Source organism: Sebastes fasciatus, chromosome 17 (assembly GCF_043250625.1).
Source record: "Sebastes fasciatus isolate fSebFas1 chromosome 17, fSebFas1.pri, whole genome shotgun sequence".
NCBI classification, from domain to species: Eukaryota; Metazoa; Chordata; class Actinopteri; order Perciformes; family Sebastidae; genus Sebastes; species Sebastes fasciatus.
In genome coordinates, this window is record NC_133811.1 from 1,120,001 (window position 1) to 1,142,221 (window position 22,221).

Below are 22,221 nucleotides of genomic sequence, written 5' to 3' on the forward strand. Positions count from 1 at the left end.
TCCTCAGGTAGACGCACAAGTCATAACACTCTAGGAGCACTGTGGGAGAAGTTGCTGAATAAATCATACGCTGCCTCGCTCAACACAACCCAGGGTGAGCTCCAGCAGACCTCTGCTTATAAGAATACAGACATTTACATACCAACCTGGGTATTCTGAAACATGGTTTAGTTATGATTTGACAGGAAAACATCTCCAAAACTAAAACCGCACAAAAGATGCTAGAAGTTCTTTGTAGGTTCATGGCTAGAATTATAAGACAAGGGTGGCTCAGTGTCTTCACTGTAAGACAACCCTGTCTCCTACAAAATGACATTTCCATACAACTAAACTGTATTCTCAATTACGTTCCAAGGGAAACATATTTTCTCCCAGATTGTGGTCACAGTTTTAATCAGTTTTAAACACGTGGTTAACGTAAATTGAAACAAAACAAAACACGCAAAAGTACTTGGTTAGGTTTAGTAAAAAAAAAAAAATCATGGTTTGGCTTTAAATTATTACATTTGTTTCATTATTAAGCTACAGATGTAAATTAAAATATGTAAACGCTGACTTTTAGTTTTGTACGGGACACAGACGGCTGTCTCCTGGGTGAAAGTCCTGTGTTTGTTTGGCTCATCCGACCCCCCCGACCTCCTCCCTACATGGACTTCCGCGGACTATCATTACAAAACACACATAATACATTTCCCTCGAAACGTAATTCACAGTGCAGTTTAGTTTTATGGGAACGTAACGCTGGGAACATTCAGCTCCTCATATTCTTGAAGGCAAACATGTTTCTCAGATTTAAAACAAAAAGACAGCACACCATTTCCTAGACAGTCTGAAGTTCTGCATCCCACTTTGGAGTAGAACAACTAACCCAACATGTTGGATGTGAGTCTGACTCTAAAGCTGCACTCATCAATATGTTCATATTAACAACTGATCAAGTAAGCAAGCTAACTGACTGAGTTAGACACTGGTGGACATAGAGGAACATTTAGGAGCCAGATATTTCCCTCGGGAGTTGGTGGACACCAAATCGGAGCTAAAAGAGCCATCATTGAACTTAAATTCATCGGGTGATTAGGAACAGGACTCCAAATGAATGGTATTGTTGCTCCATGTATGCTGGATGTGTGAATAGGCAGCTGTTTGCTAACTCATTTACCATAAGTTTATAAGTTGATAATATATAACTGCATCTTGGAGCTTCTTCTGCTCCCCCCAAGTGACCAAAATAATCGAGTTATTGCTGGTTTCATTATTTCAGTACTATGCTGAGGAGACTCCTAGTGCTTCAACAGTTCTTTAGAGTTTGGAGTATGAACCAAACCATCTTCTATGTGCAATAACAAGGTTTTGATCATGTAAGATATTTATGTACCAGTTAAAAAGGTTGATATTGCTACTTTTGGACTTACTAGGCAACAATCCTCCTTCCTCTGGTGTCTACTACTGGTTTTGATAATTGATGAAGGTAAATAAAAATAACCATATTGAGGCATTTTTAATATAAAAAAAATTAACAAGACTTATAATCTACTCACTAACACAGGCATATTTAATATTCATAGTTTTCCTATCAAACTTACGTCTTAGCCTTCAACAGGTTTAAAGCAGCAGTAGGTGAGATTGGAGCAAATATGATTAAAAAAGGTTATTTTTATAAAACGGTCGCTATATCGTGACAGTAGTACATGAAACAGGTAACCTGAAAAAAATCATGTGTCCTCTGTGTCCTCTGGTGCTCCTAACGGCATCTGCAAGATTTCCCAGACAGGAGGAAAACAAGCAATCAGAGCTGATCTGAGGTCTGCTGTCCAGCTGCCGTCTATGAGAGCCGGCTGTCAATCACTCTGAACTCCGACCAAACGGTCAAACTAGGCAGCGCTGATCAAATATGAATCAATATTCTGTTACGTTAATGTCTATTTCTCTCCTCAGATGTTCTCAGAATCATCTTGTAGTGCACTATTTAAAAGGGGGGAAATATTTCAGTTAAACTGGTAAAACACGTGTCATGATTAAACTTTGAATGGGATTTTGTCTCCAGCATTCTGCAACTCCTTTCTGAAGTGAATAATGGTCTTCATTCATCAACATTTCCCCTCTGCTAATATCTGCATGATCTTGTTTTTAATCATGTCCATCCTTCTCTTTCCTTCTCCCACAATCCTCCAGAAATGGTCCGAACTGCCACTCCCTTCCCCATGGTCTCCCTGCTCTTCGTCTTCACCGCCTTCGTCATCAGCAACATTGGACACATCCGGCCGCAGCGCACCATCCTCGCCTTTGTTTCTGGAATATTCTTCATACTGTCAGGTATGTCTGCACACTGACTCTTGATCATGCAGTGGAAGTGTTCAGTTCATACAGACCTTGTTTTAGTGCACATAAACAAGGTTTGCAATCAAAAATTCACAGAACACAAATTTTTATACTCTTGTGGAACAACTACAGACTCCAGGCTTTTCTTGTCATGGTTTGTTTCCATATTTTCCAATTATTCTGCTGTGTCTTGTAGTCATTGCAAAGCAGCCTGCGAGACAAACCTCAGTACTCAGCGGTCGGAGGATCTGTGGATGGAAGCTCTCTGGAGAACAAACACATTTTCTAGGAATACAAAATGCGACTTGCTCAGTGAGTTTATGCCAAAAAGTAAAATCAAGTGAGCTCCATCCGACTAATGGGACTACTTTGAGGAATATTTGTCTTCTGGCTAATCCTTTCCCCAGCCGTCCTCAAAGGTTTCTGATCAGGTGATGAAACCTGACCGTGAACTCTCCTCGGCTGCTCTCGGGTCACTTTTTTCTTGCCTCGCTTTAAGTTGCATGTTTGGCACGATGATGGTGAAGATTTAAAACTCGTCCTGTTTCTACAGATAATAAAACTTTAGGAAGAGCGTTGTATCAGAGATTTCAGAATGGCTGAGGGTACAGTTTCTGCTATTACTTTTTGACTGTCCTGTCCTCTACCGTTTGTTGTCTTATTGCAAAGGTTTTCTTTTATATTCTGCAGCAACACAAACAGGTTGGAGCACTTCAGCTTTTTGCTGTTTGTCCTTGAAGAACAGATGTATTTGTTCAAGTAAAACATCACAGCTACACTTGTTGTATTACCACAATATATACCAACACGTTCTTATTCCAACCGAACACATACGGACGCTTTGTCACTCATTACATCCCAACAGCCATTGATAAATGAAATGCTCATCATGCTCTCAAAAAAAAGAAAATCCATCTTCCACAAGCTGCTAGCTTGACAGCTGTGAGTACTAACAACAGCCATGTTTATTGTTAACGTTCACAATTATAATTTAGGGGGAGTGTCTTTGGAGAGAGTCCTGAAGAAACAGACTGGAAGTGTTGCCAACTCGGCGACTTTCTCTCGAGATTTAGGGACATTTGGAGAAGCTAGCTACTTTCATTGGAAAGAGTTGGCAACACTGGGCTGGGTTATGGATGAATCATTTTTAAAATCTAGCTTACTCTTGCTTGTTTCTCCAATGCTACCTACCCAAGCTTTAACTTGATGATTTGTAGATCAAAAGACATCTAGATATTAAAGTTTTAAAAAATTGCTAAATTTGACTGAAATTTGAACTCTTTGCATCAGAAAATACGTATCGTGGAAAGATTGTGGTCTTGGTTACTATAATCAGTAATATTGAAAAAGATGAAAAAAATATATGCGCACACTGCTGTCTCATTCCCAGTTCCTTTTTCATTTTACATGGACATAACAGGGTATTAAACAGAATTATTACACGGCTTTGTTTAATATTGAATTCTGATTGGTCAATCACGGCGTTCTACGGCCTATTATTTCTTTATAACAGACCGTTGCTATGGGCGCAGTTCTAATGTCAGACTCTGGCGGACGTTTTTTTTGTCAAATCATTGATTTCTTCAGTAAGTAGCCGTGTAATAAGCGGGATAATGTACAGCAAGCGGGTCATTATTGTGAAATAAACCCTGACAGGGCTTTATTTCAACAAAATGTATGGTCCAAACAATTAGTCTTTTTGGGAACAAGATTGCAGGGTGTGGGTATTTTTTGGAGGAAATGGATGAAATGAAATGTGTTGACCTTAACCAAACTGTGATGTGACAATATATGGGATGCAGTATACAAACTCTGGTCTGTGCTTTGTACGTCCGTCCGACCATCCGACCCAACCCCCTTACTATCACTTCTATGGAATATACTGTAGGGAGTCACACTTTCTTGATTTTAAAAAAAACCTACAGGCATCAATTTAATATATGAATATATTTTTATAGGTGACAACTAATGCTGCAGGAGTTTCTAGAAAGCCACGAACTGTAGTTCATCAGAACTGTATAGAAACAGGCAAAAAGGGCCGAGGTATGGTATAAGACCTGTGTGATAGTGTAGGACTCCTCCCTTCACCTGTCGGCTTAAATAAGAAGTTAAAAAGCAGCAGAGCCGATGAAGACGAACAAGATTGTTAAAAGTCAACATTCTTCAAGGTTAATGATAAGAAGACAGCTCGGTGGATGGAAGACTCACTCTGCAGCTCTCATTTCCTTTCCCCAGTTGACAGCTTGTCAGACCTTACCTTGTTCTCGCTGCTGGCTGAACAGTGAATGGGATTTAATTCCAAGTAATTGCTCTCTGCCGAGGACGCTGCAGGGCAGCACTGATTTGATGTTTCGCTGCAGGCTTTTGGTAAAAAGTTAAAACTTTAACCAAATAGTCTGGAAGGCGACTTTATTGTAGTTTGACATTTCAATCAGAAAGTTGGTAATGAGGAGGTTGGTTTTCTTCAGGACGACACCTTCTTGTTCTGAGCCAAAGATGTCACATTATCTCACTGCAGTAAGTGGACTGGACGCCAACCTTCAGCACAGTCAAATTCTATTACAGCCATGGAGCTGAAAGCCTCAAGCCTCACCCAACAACAGTCAGTGGCGTTAGACTGTCACATATTAAACACGGATGGAAACAATGCAGTATTTGGAATATATATATATGCATAGTTTATTAGAAAGGAACATGTTAGGCCTCAACAATACACACAAGAAGAATCTGTCCACCACAGTACTCCATCAGTTTACTAAAGGCTTGGTGAAAAGCCTGGCTAACAACTTATTATTCCAACTACGTGAAAAATACAACAATGAAAACTTTGTCTCTCAGAAGAACAAAGTTTGCACCTGTAATCCATCTTCCTGTTTCACTGAGGATTAACATTTAACTAAACAAAGTCCTCTGTCACTGAGCTTTCATCTGTTAGGAAGGAGAGTCACTGAAGCCAACAGGGTGACATCACTTCCTCGTGTCGCTGCGGGTCAGCTGGGTGACGTTTCTGGTCGGTTACCTTGAGTGCAGGGTCGAGCGTTCAAACTCTCTCTGTCTCTGTCTCTCTCTCTCTCTCTCTCTCTCTCTCTCTCTCTCTCTCTCTCTCTCTCTCTCTCTCTCTCTCTCTCTCTCTCTCTATGTCTGTATGTCTGAGCAGACAGGATGACATCACCTTCCTGTTTCAGCCTTTTTCTTTTTGCACGAGTGAGCTTTACCTCACAGATGCTAGCTTAGCATGGCAGACTGCTGACTGGACACTTGGACAGACGTGACAACCATGATGTCATCGTTGGAATGTCACCAAGCCAAGATGGAGAAAAATACATGCATGCATAAACATAGATAAACTCAAAGACCTGTACATACATCACATCAACGTATGTGTGCAGATAAAACACCCCAAAAAGCCTTTTGTCCACTATGGTAGAAAAGCACAACATGTGTTCGATCATTTATTTATTTGTTTTTTTATATATATTTTAATTTATAGGCCTTTATTATATTGGCATCATCTTCATTATATTATTAGTTTTATTAAATGCTAAAAAGTATACATACACTGTAATAAATCCACATAGGCACATGTGATTTCAGATATTTCATATGTGAAAACATTGGTTTCACATGCAATATTACACTTTACATGCATGCAATACATTAATTTACATACAGACATAGTTGCACATTTCATGTGTTGTTTTCACATGTGAAATGTAATTTTAAGAAAACATAACATGTATTTAATTTATTTAGTTATGTTTATTTAACAGTCATTGAATGTCCCAGAGTTAGCTAGAGAGCTAAATTCCATCAGCAGTCCTTCAAATCCACATAAGAATTATAACATCTAATGACAGAAATGTTACTGGTGTGGCAGAAGTCAGTTAGCACACAGAGAGAAACAGCATCTTACAAAGCTGTGAGAACAAAATTCTTATTTTTCGAGAAATTTTGAGTGTAAAAACAGAATCAGAGAATAAACCTGCATTTTTTTTATTATTGAAGTCATTTCTAGTAATTGCTGAGCACCTTCTGTGAGGAATGAAAGACATTTCCCAGTTATTTCTCTCTGATGGTTCATAGCACGAAGAAAGAAATCGATAGTTACCATTTTCGCCCCTCAAGCTTCTATTCCATACTTTGTGTGTTGTTGTTTATCATAAAAGAGAATGCTTTTCAAAGGCAGCGCTGCAATTATTTCACAGACAGCAGGGGAGTCAGAGGAAAACACAGAAATCAGTGGGATTGTAGAAGGATTCTGCAGCAACTGCAACTGTTTGTCTCAGTCAGCATGTGAAAGTGCCCATCAGTCACCCTGAGGTTACAACATGGTGGCTGTGGACCAGCTGTTTCCTCCCATTTCTCCTGAATGTCCTTCCTCATGTCCACTAACTTCTCTCCTACAATTCTTTGTCTGTTTCCTCTCCTCTCTCTCTCTCTGTGAATGTGTGTGTGTGTGCACGTTCATGTACATGTGGTGCCCACACAAGAGAGCTGAGATGAGCATTCAGCCACAATGCTGCCATCTGATGGACAAAAGAGAGCTTTACAGCTCTCAGCCTCATCTCTCTCTCCCTTTTTCACAATGAAATCCACCAGTCTTATTCTCCATATTTAGAATGATGGAAGCACCTGATAAAACACAAAACAGAGATGAATGTTTGAAGTCTTTAAATGTCAATGCACTCTCCAGAGATCACCTGCCAATCAGACAGCATGTGGAAATCATGTCCTTCTATTTTCTTTAATGCCTATGTGACTCTCTGGTAATCTGTCTTGCTGTCACCTTAACCTCTTGGAGCCAGTTAATTTCATAGACTGATGACACAATAAACAAACTAGTTTGGATATAAAATAGTGTTTATGATTATATGTAGTACAAGATAAGTCCATTTCAAAGGGCAATGAAAATAGAAATGATGTAAAAGGCACTGTGGCATTTTAAATTCAAAACAAAAGGCAATCAAAGATAAAATAAATCATAAAATGATGTGCCAAATATTGGTTCCAGTGTTTACTTGTTGAGGCTGGGAGCTGTTCCACTTCTTCTTCCTTTGTTATTGCATAATCTTAAATCACATGACTTCCTGTTCAAAGGATAAAATTTTTTCCAGGAAATCTGAAAGCTTTTTTGTAACTGAATATCTGCTGAATCACTTCACACATCATATTATCTGGATCAAAAGCAGTAAAACAGAAATGTGCCATCCTCTGCCTGGTTTCTTTGAGGCGTCTCAACTCGCAGAACATGTTTGTCCACTTCACTTCTATCCAACAAATCTCTTGCGTGCCTCCTCAACGTTTATGTGTCTCCTGCTTTGATTGGTTCCATTTCACACAGCTGCGACTCCAAACAATCCCGCTGTTGAACAGGTATTTTTAATGATGGACCAGATGGTGCTCTGCTAATCTGTTTTCAGATAAAGCTTCTCTGTTTGCTATAACAGCAGTTGCTTTCCTACGTCGTTGTAGATGATGTTCGACTGCAGGCAGATCATGGAGCGTCGGTGCATGTTTGTATTAAGATGTCATGTCTAAAGCTACGTTCACTGCAAGCCTTAGTGCTCAATTCTGTTTAGTTTTGTTTGGCTGTTCACATTATTTTGAACACGTGGCCAATATCAGATTCCTTTGTGAACTGGTTATGGTTATGAACTGACCCGCATGCACCAAAGAACAATATCAAAGACGTCACACGCAGCACGCTGTAAGAAAACAGGGAGGCCACTGAAGTCAGCATTTAGCAGTTTCATTATAATCTGATGTGCAGTGGAAGCCAGCGAATTTGTGAGCAGATGATAACGAGGACGAGGATGAGAGCCAAATTTTTAATCATATTTTTTTGTGGAGCAATGGTGGTGTGTGTGGATGTGGAGTCGGAGCCAGGAGTGGTGGGATTGTGAGTGGCTTCACAGCGCAGAACTGTCGATCTAGAGTGACGAAAAAGTTACATACATTTCGATGCGACTGTTCAGACTGAGGTTGCATTGCAAAAAAGTCAGACCTGCTTCTGATTTAGGACCACATATGAAAGTGGCCAAAATCAGAATTGAAATAAATCTGGCTCTTGACAAGCAGTGAGGAAAAGTTTGCACTGGAAATGGTTCTGCCAGGTCACAAAATATACATCACACCGGCACATACGGGTGCTTCGGAAAAAGTCAAGGCCATGCCCCTTTTTGGGGGAAAGAAAACCAAAGATCCCGTAGATGTCAATGCATGTTTGGATTGTAATTTTGACAAGTTTGTATGAATTCATTTCTTGTTAAACAAACGTTTATTTTATACACATGTCTAGTAATTATTTAGCGACCTCGCCTGAACCTGAGCGTTGGCGATACCTTAATAAATTAAGGTTGATCGTCGCCACGTCCCTTCAGTCTTCCCCCGTCCAACACAGTGGAGGATATTGCTGATCCAGACATCTCTACATATCTGACTGAATCTTGTTAGGCTGAGTGTTGTCTGTAAATAACCAACGTGTTAATAACCAACTGTTTGATCTATAGGCTGAGAAATTTAGTTGGATACTGCTATAACGTTAATGTGGTAATGGTAAATGGTAAATGGACTTGCTTTTATATAGCACTTTTCTAGTCTTCCGACCACTCAAAGCACTCTACACTACATGTCTGCATTCACCCATTCACACACACATTCATACACTGATGGCAGATGCTGCTAAGGTGCCAACTTTGCCCATCAGGTTCTAATCTAAATACTCATTCACACACCGATGGCTATGCCTTCGGGAGCAATTTTGGGGCACAACAGCTTTTCATCATTTCCTCTCCTGTGACGGCGAGATGACACCATGCTGGTCTGGTCTATAGCTTGGAGCCATAAAGCCATGCTGGTCTGGTCTATATCTTGGAGCCATAAAGCCATGCTGGTCTGGTCTATATCTTGGAGCCATAAAGCCATGCTGGTCTGGTCTATAGCTTGGAGCAATAAAGCCCCTCTACTATATCTTTTTTAGGACAGGAACAACAACGACCGATAGGAACAGATCAGAGATCAGCGTTTTTGTATTTATTGTTGGTGCAACCAACGAAACAGCATCTGTTCAGCATAGCGTTATTACTATTATCAGTTTGTGTAAAGTAGAGGTTTGGAGACGTGTTTCTACTTCTTTTGTGTACTCTGTTATCGTCTATGAGGGACTCGGGATTGTTTTCCCCCAAAAGGGGGCGTGGTCATGAGAGCCTTCTCTGGATGAGGTATTGCAGTCTGTGTATGATCCATACTAAAAAGAGAAAAAGAGCATTTCTTTAAGTACAGCCCACAAGCAGTACAGGCTGACCGATCACTGTTGTTGTGTTAACATGTTGTATCTCTGCAGCGCTGACATGTTTTAGGAGGAGCACGTCCGCTCTGCAGAGCCACAGGAACTCTGCGACACCCCGATGCTAAAGCCTAAATCCGGCTTAACATATTTTCAAATGAAAGTCCATGTTGGCTGCTGATTTATTTCATTCCTATTTAACATAATGTTGTATGTGAAGGTATCAGTGATTGGGAGAGAAAGAGCTGTAAGGTGACTGTTCAGTGTGTTGGAGGATGTTGGAGGTCAGCTGCAGCGTAACCGCTGCAGCTGACCTCCAACATCTGTCTGTCGACAAGGGAGGAAGCACTGACACACTCCTCATGAGGGATCACTGTGTGTGTGTGTGTGTGTGTGTGTGTGCGTGTGTGTGTGTGCGTGTGTGTGTGTGTGTGCATGTGTGTGTGTGTGTGTGTGTGTGTGTGTTTGTACGAGCACAAGTTAGTGAGCATTTGTGTGTATTTGTATTTATGTGTCTTTGTGAACTGTTTCTTTGACCGCAATGCTATTGTACGTGTGTGTGTGTGCGTGCGTGTGTGTGTGTGTGTGTGTGTGTGTATGTGTGTTTGTGTGTGTGTGTGTGACTGTCCTTGTTTATCAGAGTACCACAGCACAGCCTGTTGTTGGGTTTTTCTCAGCCTAGTTACAGTACAGTGAGGACACGTTATCATTAACTAGTCCAACTACAGAGCACACACACACACACACACACAAACACACGCACACACACACACACACACAAATACAAAGAGACTAAAGGCCCCTTCAGATGGGATTAGTATTACAGGGTAACAAGGGTGATGCAACATTAGTCTTGCACCTCCTGGTTTTCTAGTTATTCATCATTTGTTGAATTTAAGTTCAAAGTTTCTGCATGAATTTCTCTTTGACCTTCAGGCTGACATGACAGACATCTGGCTGTTAGCTGTTAGCTGTTAGCTGTTTCATTTAAATCAGGTGCGTGAACAACAAGACAGTGATGCTTAGCTGAGCAGATCCTGTTGACTTGCAAAGAAAAACGTAATCAATTAAATGTATGAGAGATGGAATTAAAAGTACGCATCATTTAAACAATCAAGTGTGTCTAATTGTGTTGAAACACACTCATGTCCTGTACGCATGTCAGTGTGTGAGCGTGCATACTTTAATGTGCTCGGCAGCTGGGTTCTCGCGATGTCACGAGAACACGCATCTTGTCAGGCTTCAAGTAATGCGTTTGTGTCCGGCAAGCCAGGTCACGGACCAATCAGCATCCTGTGAGGAGCTACTGGCTGCTACGGGCGTGGCTTATGTGTTTGTGATGCGACGTGTTGGTTCTAAACAACAGTACCGGTTACTGAAGAGGTTAGCGTAAATGCTGCAATAACATCAATCAGAACCGAAGAGGATTTCTTCATTGAAAGAAGAGCAAAGAATGGCTCTGAAGCCTTTTCACGATGGACAGGATGTTTTCACTCTTCTCCCAACTGGCTTCAGCAACAGTTTGATTGACAGATGGTTCATCCAATCACCCTCCAAGTATTTTTTGAAAGTGCCTGCTCTTTTCCAATGGCGGCTTCTCAGATGGTTCTGTCTAACAAACCATCTGGTGGGTCAGGTTAAAGCATATACCCGAGCCCTGGAACTGGCTCACCTAAATGTAATGTGGCCATCTTAATGCCATCAATTCCACCTGTAATGTTCCTGCTCTGACAGGTCAAAATGTCTGTTAGGAATGGGGACCAAGTTTAAATTATATTATAGACTATATAAATAGACTTCTTCTGTTTCAGCCCTCACACATGCCTCAATGTCAAACATCATCTCATCTCATCATCTCTCAGAAGATCTCAAGACTCAGTAGATAGAGAGAGTTTATCTAGGATGCACACAGGTGGTGAGGATATGGCTAATGCCTGGAATTAGTGTGGTGGTTGGTTGGGATGATACCAGTGAGAACGTCAGGAGGATCAGCACCACGGATAGAGCTTGTGTCAACTTCTTAAAGCAACCGTTTACAAGAGTTGAATTTTTGATATTTAAATAGATAAAATGATGTTTATTTAGTTTAGTTTAGTTCATTAGACAAATTCCAAATAAAGCGGTAAAGAAATACCAGCATATGAGACACTGTCAGAGATAACACGTCAAAGTCCAGGACTTATTTCTATCGTGGTCCCTGTTGTTCCATCGGTTCATATATGTAGTAATAACAGTATGTATGTGTGTGTGTGTTTGTGTGTGTGCAGGTCTCAGTCTGGTGGTCGGTCTGGTCTTGTATATCTCCAGTATTAATGACGAGGTGATGAACCGACCCAGAGAGCCAGAGCAGTTCTTCCACTACCGCTACGGCTGGTCCTTCGCCTTTGCCGCCTCCTCCTTCCTGCTCAAAGAGGTAATCGGAGAACAACACACACACACACGCACACACACACACACACACACACACACACACACACACACGCAGATGTAGTCATGCATAAACATAAACACACAAACATGTGTTGAAATGCACAAACACAGACAGAAGCCTGCGTGCACACAACACGTGTCAGGGATCACGCACACACACACGCACACACACACACACACACTGCAGATGTGAGCGGTTCACAGTGACACTAATATGTGCTGATGCTGAACATTTACTGACGCTATGCAACTGACAAAAGAGATAATTTGCACACACACACACACACACACACACACACACACACACACACACACACACACACACACAGATTGTTTGGAATGTGGCTTGGACGTCGACCAACCACCGCTTAGCTAAACACAGCGTGTGCACAAACACAGACACACACATTGCTTGTAGCTGAGATGCAGACTTATTCAGCTATACACACACACACACACACACACACACACACACACACACACTCATTTAAAAAGTGTCTGCGTAGGAGCCCGTCATCCTGCCTGCATCAATATTCATAAATGTTAATAGCTTGAATACTTGAGGGCAGCAGCTCTGTCGCAGCACAGCTTCATATGCATCAGAATATTCCTCCTTCGCCTCTATCCTTCATTCCTCATCCTCCTCTTCTCGCTTTGCTCTTTTCTCTTTCTTCTCCTCCTCTCCTGTCTCTCCTTCGCTGCTTCTCTCTCTCTCTCTGTCCTCTACTTTTATCGTGTCTCTTCTTTCTTCTTTAATCTTCTGTTGTCTTTTCCCCCCTCTTGTCTTCTTCTCCTCTTCTCTCCTCTTGCCTTTTCATCTTATCTCCTCTTTGTCTCTCTCTTTTTGGTTTAGCTTTCCGTTCCCTCCTCTCCTCTCCCGCTTCATCTGGTGGCATTTTTCCCCTTCTCTCCCCTTCTCTCTCTAATCCTGCTTTCCCCTCCTCTTCTTTTTTCTTCGTCTCCTATTTTATCTCCCGTCTACTCCCATGTTCCTCTCTTCTCCTTTCACGTCTGCTTCCCTTCTTCTGTTCTTTATTTCCTCACTCAAGTTATATCTTGTCCTCTTTTCTAATCCGTTGTTCTCCTTTCCTCTCTCTTTATCTGTTCCTTATCAAGTTGCCCTCCTCTCTTCTCATTTTACTCATCTATTACTTATTTTTCTGCCTATGCCCATTTCCATTTCCTCTTTTTGTCTTCTCTTATCTTCTATGTTCTCTTTCTTTACCTCCTTCTCTCTCTTCTCTCCTCTTCCTTGCCTATAAAGTTGCCTATTTCTCTTTATCATCTATCTTCCCCTTCTTTTCTGTTCCTTCACTAATCTTCTCTTCTTCCTTCCCTGTCTTTATTATCATATCTCCTCCTCTCTTTTCTCCTTTTTCTCTTTCCTCCTCTCTTCTCCAACCACATTTCCTCTCCTTCCTCCTGGCCTATTCTCTGCCTTGCTCAAGTCTCCTCTTCTTCTTTTGTCTTCTCTTCTTTCATCCTTCCCTCTCTAATCCTCTGTTATCGTGTCCCTTCTCTTTTCTCCTCTGTTCTTTCATCCTTTCTACCTTCCTTTTCTTTTGTGTCTTCCCTCCTCTCCTATTCTCTTCCCTTTGTTTCCTTTCTATCGTCTCTTGTCTTCTCTTGTCTCCTCCCCTCTCTTCCTCCTCCCTTTTTTCTGTTTTTCTTCACTGCTCTTCTTCTAATCTGACGTGGGATTTTTCACAAACAATTTAAACACACTATTTCTGTCTTTCCCACACACGTTCATGAGCATCGTAAGTTTCAGGGCGGTTGTAGCGATGATGTTGTGGATGAATAGTGAATGAGCTGTGAATATTCAGCGGTGAAAACATGAATACATTTTTGATAATGGCTCATTCCACCGCGGAGCGCCAAGCCTTTTCAACTCTCTGCAAAATGATTATGGATCCATTTAATGTTCTCTCCTCCTGATGGCAGTGTGTCGCAGTTTAGGAAGGCTGCTTCTGTTTCATAAAAGGGGATTTTGCTGAGATGTCTGCTGCTCATTTTGATTCACTCTGTTGAGTTTTCATTGATGGACACAGACAGAAGTCTCTTCTCCCTCCATCTCAGTTTCTGTTCCCCAACAGTAACTCTCAGTTCTGTTTGATGTATTTATCAGATCCATGAATGTCCATCAGAAACTACTGTTCATTAAATGTCCAATTAATACATATTTGTATTAATTTTAAGAAGAGACCTTTATTGTACTAAGTGGGGAATTTGCCTTGAATATCCACCCATGCTGCTTCTCAGTATACCAATATACATAAAAACAAAACATAAAAACAAATTAGAGCATATCTTCAGTGCATAAATGCAACATAAACTCAGTAATAAAACTAGAACGCACACACAAGATCCAGACCTTCTTCAGGACTTTAAAATCATCTGAAATTATTTAATTGGTGGAAATGTTTATTTATTTAAAATAAACTCGGAAAAAAAAGTTTGGAAATTAATGATTGGTTAATACACCGTCAGGAGCCTCAGTAGCGGTGGAAGATCCGTACGCAGACACAACATCCTGGCACCTCCTCCTCATGCTGGTCACCAACCTGGTCACACGTTGCTGTGGGATGGCGTTCCATTCCTCAACCAGGATTGGTTGCAGGTCAGCCAGCGTGGTTGTGTGTTCCCTCAATGATGTCACTGGCAAAACAAGGCTTGTCATCATTGAAGGCCAGCTCAATGCAGTGAGATATCGGGATGAGATTCTGCAGCCAGTGGGGATCCCATATCTCCACAATCTGGGACCTAACTTCATCCTCCAAGATGACAACGCTCGCCCCAACAGAGCCAGGGTTATCACAGACTACCTCCACAATGTAGGAGTAGAGAGAATGGAACGGCCTGCCAAGAGTCCAGACCTCAACACAATTCAACACTTGTGGGATCAGCTTGTACGTGTTAGAGTGACCAACACAACCACGCTGGCTGACCTGCAACCAATCCTGGTTGAGGAATGGAACGCCATCCCACAGCAACATGTGACCAGGTTGGTGACCAGCATGAGGAGGAGGTGCCAGGCTGTTGTGGCTGCGTATGGATCTTCCACCGCTACTGAGGCTCCTGACGGTGTATTAAATGAATAAAGTGTAAAATAGCCAATATGTCTTGTTTGTTCCTTGTTACTGATAGAGAGTTCAATCATCCAATCCACCAAACAACTCAAAACAAGAGTCAATACCAACAGGAGAATACACTGTTTACCATCGGCAGAGCATTTTGGCAAATTTTTCTTGGGCGCTACCCACATAATCAGCTGTGTTGCTCATCCCACAAATGCATGATCCTTACAAGTTGGACATCATTGTGAAGGTAAATAAACAGGCTTTCCAACCATGTAAAATACAATGACCATTAGCATTGTAACAACAGAGAAATAATCCACCAAACACTAATTTCCAAACTTTTTTTTCCGAGTTTATATTAATATTGTACTTCCACAAAGTTGGTGGATTTGAGAGTGACAAATTAGGAAAAGAAAAAATTGATGCAGCCAAGGTTCAGTTATTGTTATTTTTAGTTCCTTGTATGGGTCCAAAAAATGCAATATCCTACATTTCCCATAATGCACTACACCTCATTAGCATCTTTCGGTCTTCTGCCTGCTAAATGCCCAAGTCTTTCAAACACCATGCCCCAGTTTTTAATACAGGCTGTTTGAAGGCTGTTATAAAGTGATCTGAGATAAGCCTGATGATGGTTTTCTCAGACTTTAATAAGTTCTCTCCAGAGCCACAGATTGTTTTCACAACTCAACAGCCTCTCAAACTGATTATGCTTCACCTTCAGTGGTCAACTTCTCACCTTGCTGCAGTGAAGTAGAAGTGTAGCGCAGGGTGTGTTGGTACACCATGACATCACTGTTGGGATGCTGGGTGTAGTCAGAGGTGCAACAGACCTTCAACCACAGAGGGCAGTGACACATTTAAGATGGTATTAAGTACTCTTTAAAGAGTAACTCCACACTACAAAATTGTACTTGAGAGATGTACATATGATGTTGCAGTAACCACTGTATCTCTTTATGGATCTTTGTGTCCCAGGGTGCAGGAGTTATGTCCGTCTACCTCTTCATGAAGCGTTATGCTGAGGAGGAGCTGTACAGACCTCACCCCGCCCTCTACCGCCCCCGCATGTCCGAATGCAGCGATTACAGCGGCCAGTTCCTCCACCCAGACTCCTGGCCTCCACCACAGCGAGGCCGCAGCCCCTCTGACGTCTCCTCCGACATCTCCATCCAGCTCAACCAGACTCCACCTTCCCAGACGCAACCCAAGGGGGGCAGCAGCTCCCAGCCGACGCCTTCTTCCTCTGGGCCTTCATCGGCGGCCAGCTACCAGCTCCAGCCGGCCTCCTCTTCCTCCACCTCCTCCTCTTACCCACACCCCCTCCACATGGCCGCCACCTCCACCCTACCCAGAGCATCCCACGCCCACGGCCACCCTCAGCCCCACCCCCACCCCCACCCCCACCCCCACCCCCACCCGAGCGGGCCCCCGCCCCAGTCCCTGCCCATGGGGGTGCCACCCTCAGCCGTGCCTCCTCCTCGCTATCACACGCACATGCGAATGAGCGCCTCGCCATGCTAGGCTACATACGCAGGGAAGGGGAGGGAAAACACAACTGGGTGGATTAGATTGGCTCTGTTACAGCTCTTACACACCTCAAGAAAAGACACACACACACACACACACACACACACACACACACACACACACACACTCACTCACTCACTCACACACACATCCTGTATCCTCGAGGTGTGGGGGAGGAGGGATGCAGCAGAGTGGATGAAGGAGGGAGGTTTAAGGAGATCAAAAAGAGGAGAGAGGAGGAACGAAAAGAGGGGAGAGAGGCAGGTGGGCGGAGGGATGACTCACCCGAGACCAAGAGAGACACTTAACAAACTTTGAACGCACTGGGAGGGAACACGGGAGGGATATGATGATTAGAAGCAACAAGACGTTTGTGGGGTTTCTGACGGGTACATTCATCATCGGGGCCGTGACACACAGGCAACAGGGTGAAGCAGCACAGGAAACAGGAAGCTGAATCATTTCCAAAACTCTGTCCATTCTCAAAAAGAACAACTAAGTGAAACCACGTATCTGGCTATAAATGTATTACCCTTTCATCAAACGAGGACTAAATATACCTGCTTAGAAAAGACTTAGATTTAGATTTAGATGTAATTCCATGGACATGGTTGGGAAGGTTAATTCATTACATCTTCATTACTTCTGATTACTTTCTAAATAAGAGCAACCCCTATAAAACACTGTTGTTACTAGGGCTTAAATGTGATATGAGTTCTAAAGTAACAGAACACCAAACCTTTTTTATTTAGAATCACAGCACTGTACTGCACCAATGATAACAGCGACCCACATCAGTACAGATGTTAAAGGGGACATATCATGCTCATTTTCAGATTCATACTTGTAATTTTGATTTCTACTAAAACATGTTTACATACTTGAATGTTCAAAAAACACATTATTTTTCTCATACTGTCTGTCTGAATATATGTATATGTCTGAATATACCTGTATTCACCCTCTGTCTGAAACGCTCCATTTAAGCGCCTGTCTCTTTAAGACCCCCTCCTGATAAAGCCCAGTCTGCTCTGATTGGCTTGAAAGAAAAACATAGTGCACCTTTACAAAGGTAGTTCTCAAGCTGTGGGTGGTATATTCTAATGAGCCTGCATGTGAAATAGGAAGGGGAGCCACATCTGATTGGCTGGTTGAATCACGTGTTTTCTGATCTGGACAGCCCACAAACAACAGACTGGGTCATCTTTTTCACAGTTTGTGGGTTGGTAGGAACTCCAGATACTCAAAGGTATGAGCACAAGCACTGGTGAGGTTTTCATGATATGTCTAATATGTCCAAATGTATTTATAATTTATGTTTTTATTTCATTTTTTTTATTTATTTAATTTATGAACCGAAAAAAAGGATTCACATAAAAATATGAATTGCCTATAAACTGAAAACACAAAGATTTTATTTCCAGACCAAGATTCCCAGCCCTACTCAAAATTGTTGGAGTTATAACTTATTTGCAACTATAATGTTTATTGTCCAATTGTCACATTTATTTCGTCATTAAAAACCCAACATCATCTATAACTTCCCAACCCTGTTCTATATTAAAAAAATATATTTGAAAAGAAACATGCCAATATGATAAAGAATGTCCATATTAGTAATAATCCGTATTGCTGACAACGTTTGCCATGTACCATGACTTACAAACACAACTATTATATACACAATCAGAGGTAAACTGTATATGCATAGAGGTTTATACTTCAGCTGTATAGAAATTATTCTTCCCCCTCATGCTGAAACAAATATAAAAAGCATAATCTCATAGCCTGTGTGGATCACGGGGTGTAAATATCACAGTATGTTTTAGGTGTTTTAGCTATTGAATTTTCTAAGCTGTTTGTATTCTTAGAGGGAAGCTTTGGGAATGAATGTTCAACATTTTGTGGGATGAAAACGGAGAGACTTTTTAAAGTGCTGAGTGCAGTTGGAAAGCATCTGTGGAGGTTTCTGCAACGTTAGCATTGACCGGACAGGAACTGTCTGTTTCAGTGATCACCTCTGGTACAATCAAAATGGCTGCCTTGGAGATGCTGTTGCCATGGAAGTGAGAATTCAATGTCTTAGGTATGTACATAATGATTTAAGAAACCAGACCTCTTAAAGCCAGGTTCAGATTGTGCTCCATTTGAATCCATTCAGTTCAGACCTGACTCACCTGTTGACTACACTGATCAGCACTTTATCGAGTACAAAATATGTGAGTTTATTTTTCTTTATTTGAATGACGATGTGCTTCCTGAACTGACAGATTTGAAATGGAATCCAACTCTTCCTGGTTTTACATAAGAAAATATAAGATTTATATAGAGAATAGAGAAGTTCAGACATGGCACTTTGATGAACACAAGCTTACATGGGAGGCAAACTGAAAAGATGAGTGCACTGTGACAGATGGCTTTGCATTTCAATATACCTCCTAGTTTCATTTATTATTCATGTAAGTAGCTCAGCTACCTTTCATTGGAGTAAGATTCTACATCTTTTCATAAATATCTTTTGGGTACAGACAATTCTATTTATTTCTGGTGATAAGAGGAAAGATAAATTCAATTACATCTGATTGGAAATACCTGGGAGTTTGGCCAATGGGAATGGGGCTATGACTAGGAATAGTTTGGCCTCTGCAGTGTCTGATGAGCCACTGAAAACTATTCAAAACCATGGCCAGATTAATCTACCACAGGGCCCCAGGTCAAATTATATTACAGACTTCAGAAAAAAATATTGATTGTTTTATTTTTGTTTTGTTTTTTCCAGCAGTCTCATTCACCTGAACGGAGGAAGGGAAATAACTCTGGATTGAGCTATTAGTGCATTTTACAACTTTTAGGACCTAATGATTTAAATAAGGACTATTAGAGTGTTCATACTGGAGAGTTAATTTACCTCAAAAGAAATTATCTGGCGAGTTACAGACGTCTCTTTCCCAATGTAAGTTTATGGGAAAAAGTATTTTAATTTTTTTATGCCAATGGCATCACTTGACAGACACGAAAGTTGTAGTACCGCTGTTTGGCCACTATGACCATTGGTCATCAACGACCGGCGCTCTTCCTGGGGGCTTGCTTCAAACGACCTATGTTTACGGTTCAGGCCATGGCAGGAAGTCATGCAACATTCTTATGGTGTAGCAAATAGTTGCAGGAAGAAGGTTGCAAGCTCCCAGGAAGAGCGCCGGCCTTTGAAGCCAATTTTTGTAGTGGCCAAACAGTGGAATTACAACTTCCGTGTCCGTCACGTGATGCCATTGGGCCCTAAAATACTTTTTCCCATTGACTTACATTGGGAAAGAGATGTCTGTAACTGGAAAGCATCGAGGAAGGAAAGGAAAGGAACATCATGGAACATCCACCCAGCGGCTCCTGAGGTCGCTAGGGATCACAGGCTCCAAGCTGAGGAAGGGAGCTTCTGGCTCTGGCTTCGAACAAAGGACGACGCGTGGGGAAAGGAAGGGTCCTAAGGCTGGCTGTAGGGGGTGGGAGGGACGTCTCCCTGCTCCACCACCTCAAGATGTTCCGGGATTAATGGAGCGATCAGTGAAGGGTGGCTCCCGGCTGATGACCCTGCAGCCGGCCCAGTGGCACTGTCGGAGGTGCGACAGGCAGAAATGCCCAGCAGGTATAACCACCTGTGCTTCCACCTGGAAAGAGACGTCGCTAACTCAGCGGATCATAATTGTTTTTAGGTAAATCAACTTCCAAGCATGAACAATTAAATAGTCCTTATTTAAACCATTACATTCTAAAAGTTGTAAAATGCACTAATAGACAAATCCAGTGTTATTTTCGTGCTGCCGTTCATGTGAATGAGCCTAAGACTGAGGGCTGGGAGGCGGGGTTAAAGGAAACGCTAGTGCACTTGTTTTATGGGCCCATTGATGCTGAGGCAGTGCAGAAGATCCAGGTATTTTTATACTTGGAAGTCAAACTTTTTTGAGCAAATCTCATTGGAATGAACGGGGCCCCGCCTCCAATGCTGTATCCAGTTCTCTTAATACATCCATGGGAGGTTGGGGCTATTAGTAGGCGTACAAAATTATTTTCAGTTTGACTCCTGTTGAAGTTCTCATGTTGCACAGTGACTTAAAGTGACAGACTTAAAGATTGCTTGTTTTTGTAGCATATTAACAATGGTGCCCAGCATAGGGCATCATTTGTAGCCATTTTTAGACCTACGGGGGAAAATGTTATGCTTACAACCTGTGGTACTGTTAAGAGAAAAACAGTGTAGCAAATTAACTGCGGTGTTAGCATCTTTTATGAGTATTTGCTATGTGGAAATTAAATAGGAAATCATTTAGCAGCTGAGTATGAGAGCTTTTGCTGATGTTTTGAGATGTTTATTTTAATTGCCAAAGCTGAGCATTCATGCTGTGTCGTGAGCACACACACACATACACACACACACACACACACACACACACACGCAAAGACACACACACACACACGCACAGATATATTTATGTAGCTGACTTCTGAGGAGTTGTTTTCTGTTTTCTGATACAAATACATCAGAACCAGCAGAGTTTCTGAGGACATCACAGCAGAGACGCGGAGCTCTGATGCAGTGAACCGCTCTCTGAAATGTTTACTTCCTTTGTTCAATGCAGACATTTCTTCAAACTGTGATTATGGTGTAAATATTCATACTGAACACGCTGTATGCAGTCTACCCAAGATGTGTTTACACTATAAAGGTAGAGACATTTTTAAAGTTTACATGGCCATATATGTTTTGAGTCCAATGACATTTGACAGACTCAATATCTGTCAAAAACCGACCATATAATTCATGTGACTTTAATTGTTTTCATAATTCCTGCAAACGTGCTATTAGCAGGAATGTGGTTTTTATCTGGCAGCAGTGTTTTGTTAAGTTTAAGACCAATAAAGCTTGCCTGGTTCCAGCCTCCTATTTGTTTATGTATCATATTCGCTCATTACACTTATGGGAATTCAAGCAGTGGTTAGAAAGCACGTTTGCACATCATTCAAAGTCAGTGGTTTCAGTGCTGACTTATGTTCTTTAACGAGTAAAATGGGTTCAGATGGCAGCTTATAGTGCAAATAAAATGCCTTTTACAGTAACCCAGTCGCCAGAAAAAAATGTTGGCATTGTACTTCTCAGCAAACCACGGGATGCGTTGAATGTCAGCATTTCATATCAGCCTTTTATCACGCTTGCAGAAACGCATAAAGCCACATGGTTAACGTAGAGAAATGATTGGTTAGGTTTAGGCAACATAACTACTTGGTTAAGGTTATAAAAAACATCATGTTTTGTGTTAAAATAATCACGTAACGTAACAACCACACAGACTGATCTCCTAAAAATGATGTTCCCATACAATGGAACTGCATTGTAAGTCATGTTTCCAGGGAAACATATTTTGTTGTGGATTTGTTTTTAACAAATCACAAATACATTTGTAGTGATAGACTGCGGAAGTCTGGGTAGGGAGGAGGTCGGGGTGGTGGGTGAGTCAACAAACCCCGGACTCTCGCCCAGGAGACTGATGTTTGTGTCCTATGTGAAATAAAATCCTAACCAAGTAG

At 41.7% G+C, this 22,221-nt stretch overlaps 1 protein-coding gene across 1 annotated transcript in view; it reads left to right on the forward strand.

Moving 5' to 3' along the window:
* The window catches only part of LOC141754070 (voltage-dependent calcium channel gamma-7 subunit-like), a 46,658-nt gene extending 25,084 nt beyond the window's left edge, over window positions 1-21,574 (forward strand). The window contains exons 4-6 of the mRNA XM_074612891.1: window positions 2,173-2,313; window positions 11,872-12,017; window positions 16,093-21,574. Of these exons, the coding sequence (XP_074468992.1) occupies window positions 2,173-2,313; window positions 11,872-12,017; window positions 16,093-16,638 (833 nt within the window). The 3' untranslated portion in view covers window positions 16,639-21,574. The remainder of the gene's footprint in view (window positions 1-2,172; window positions 2,314-11,871; window positions 12,018-16,092) is intronic.
* The last annotated feature ends 647 nt before the right edge of the window (window positions 21,575-22,221 follow it).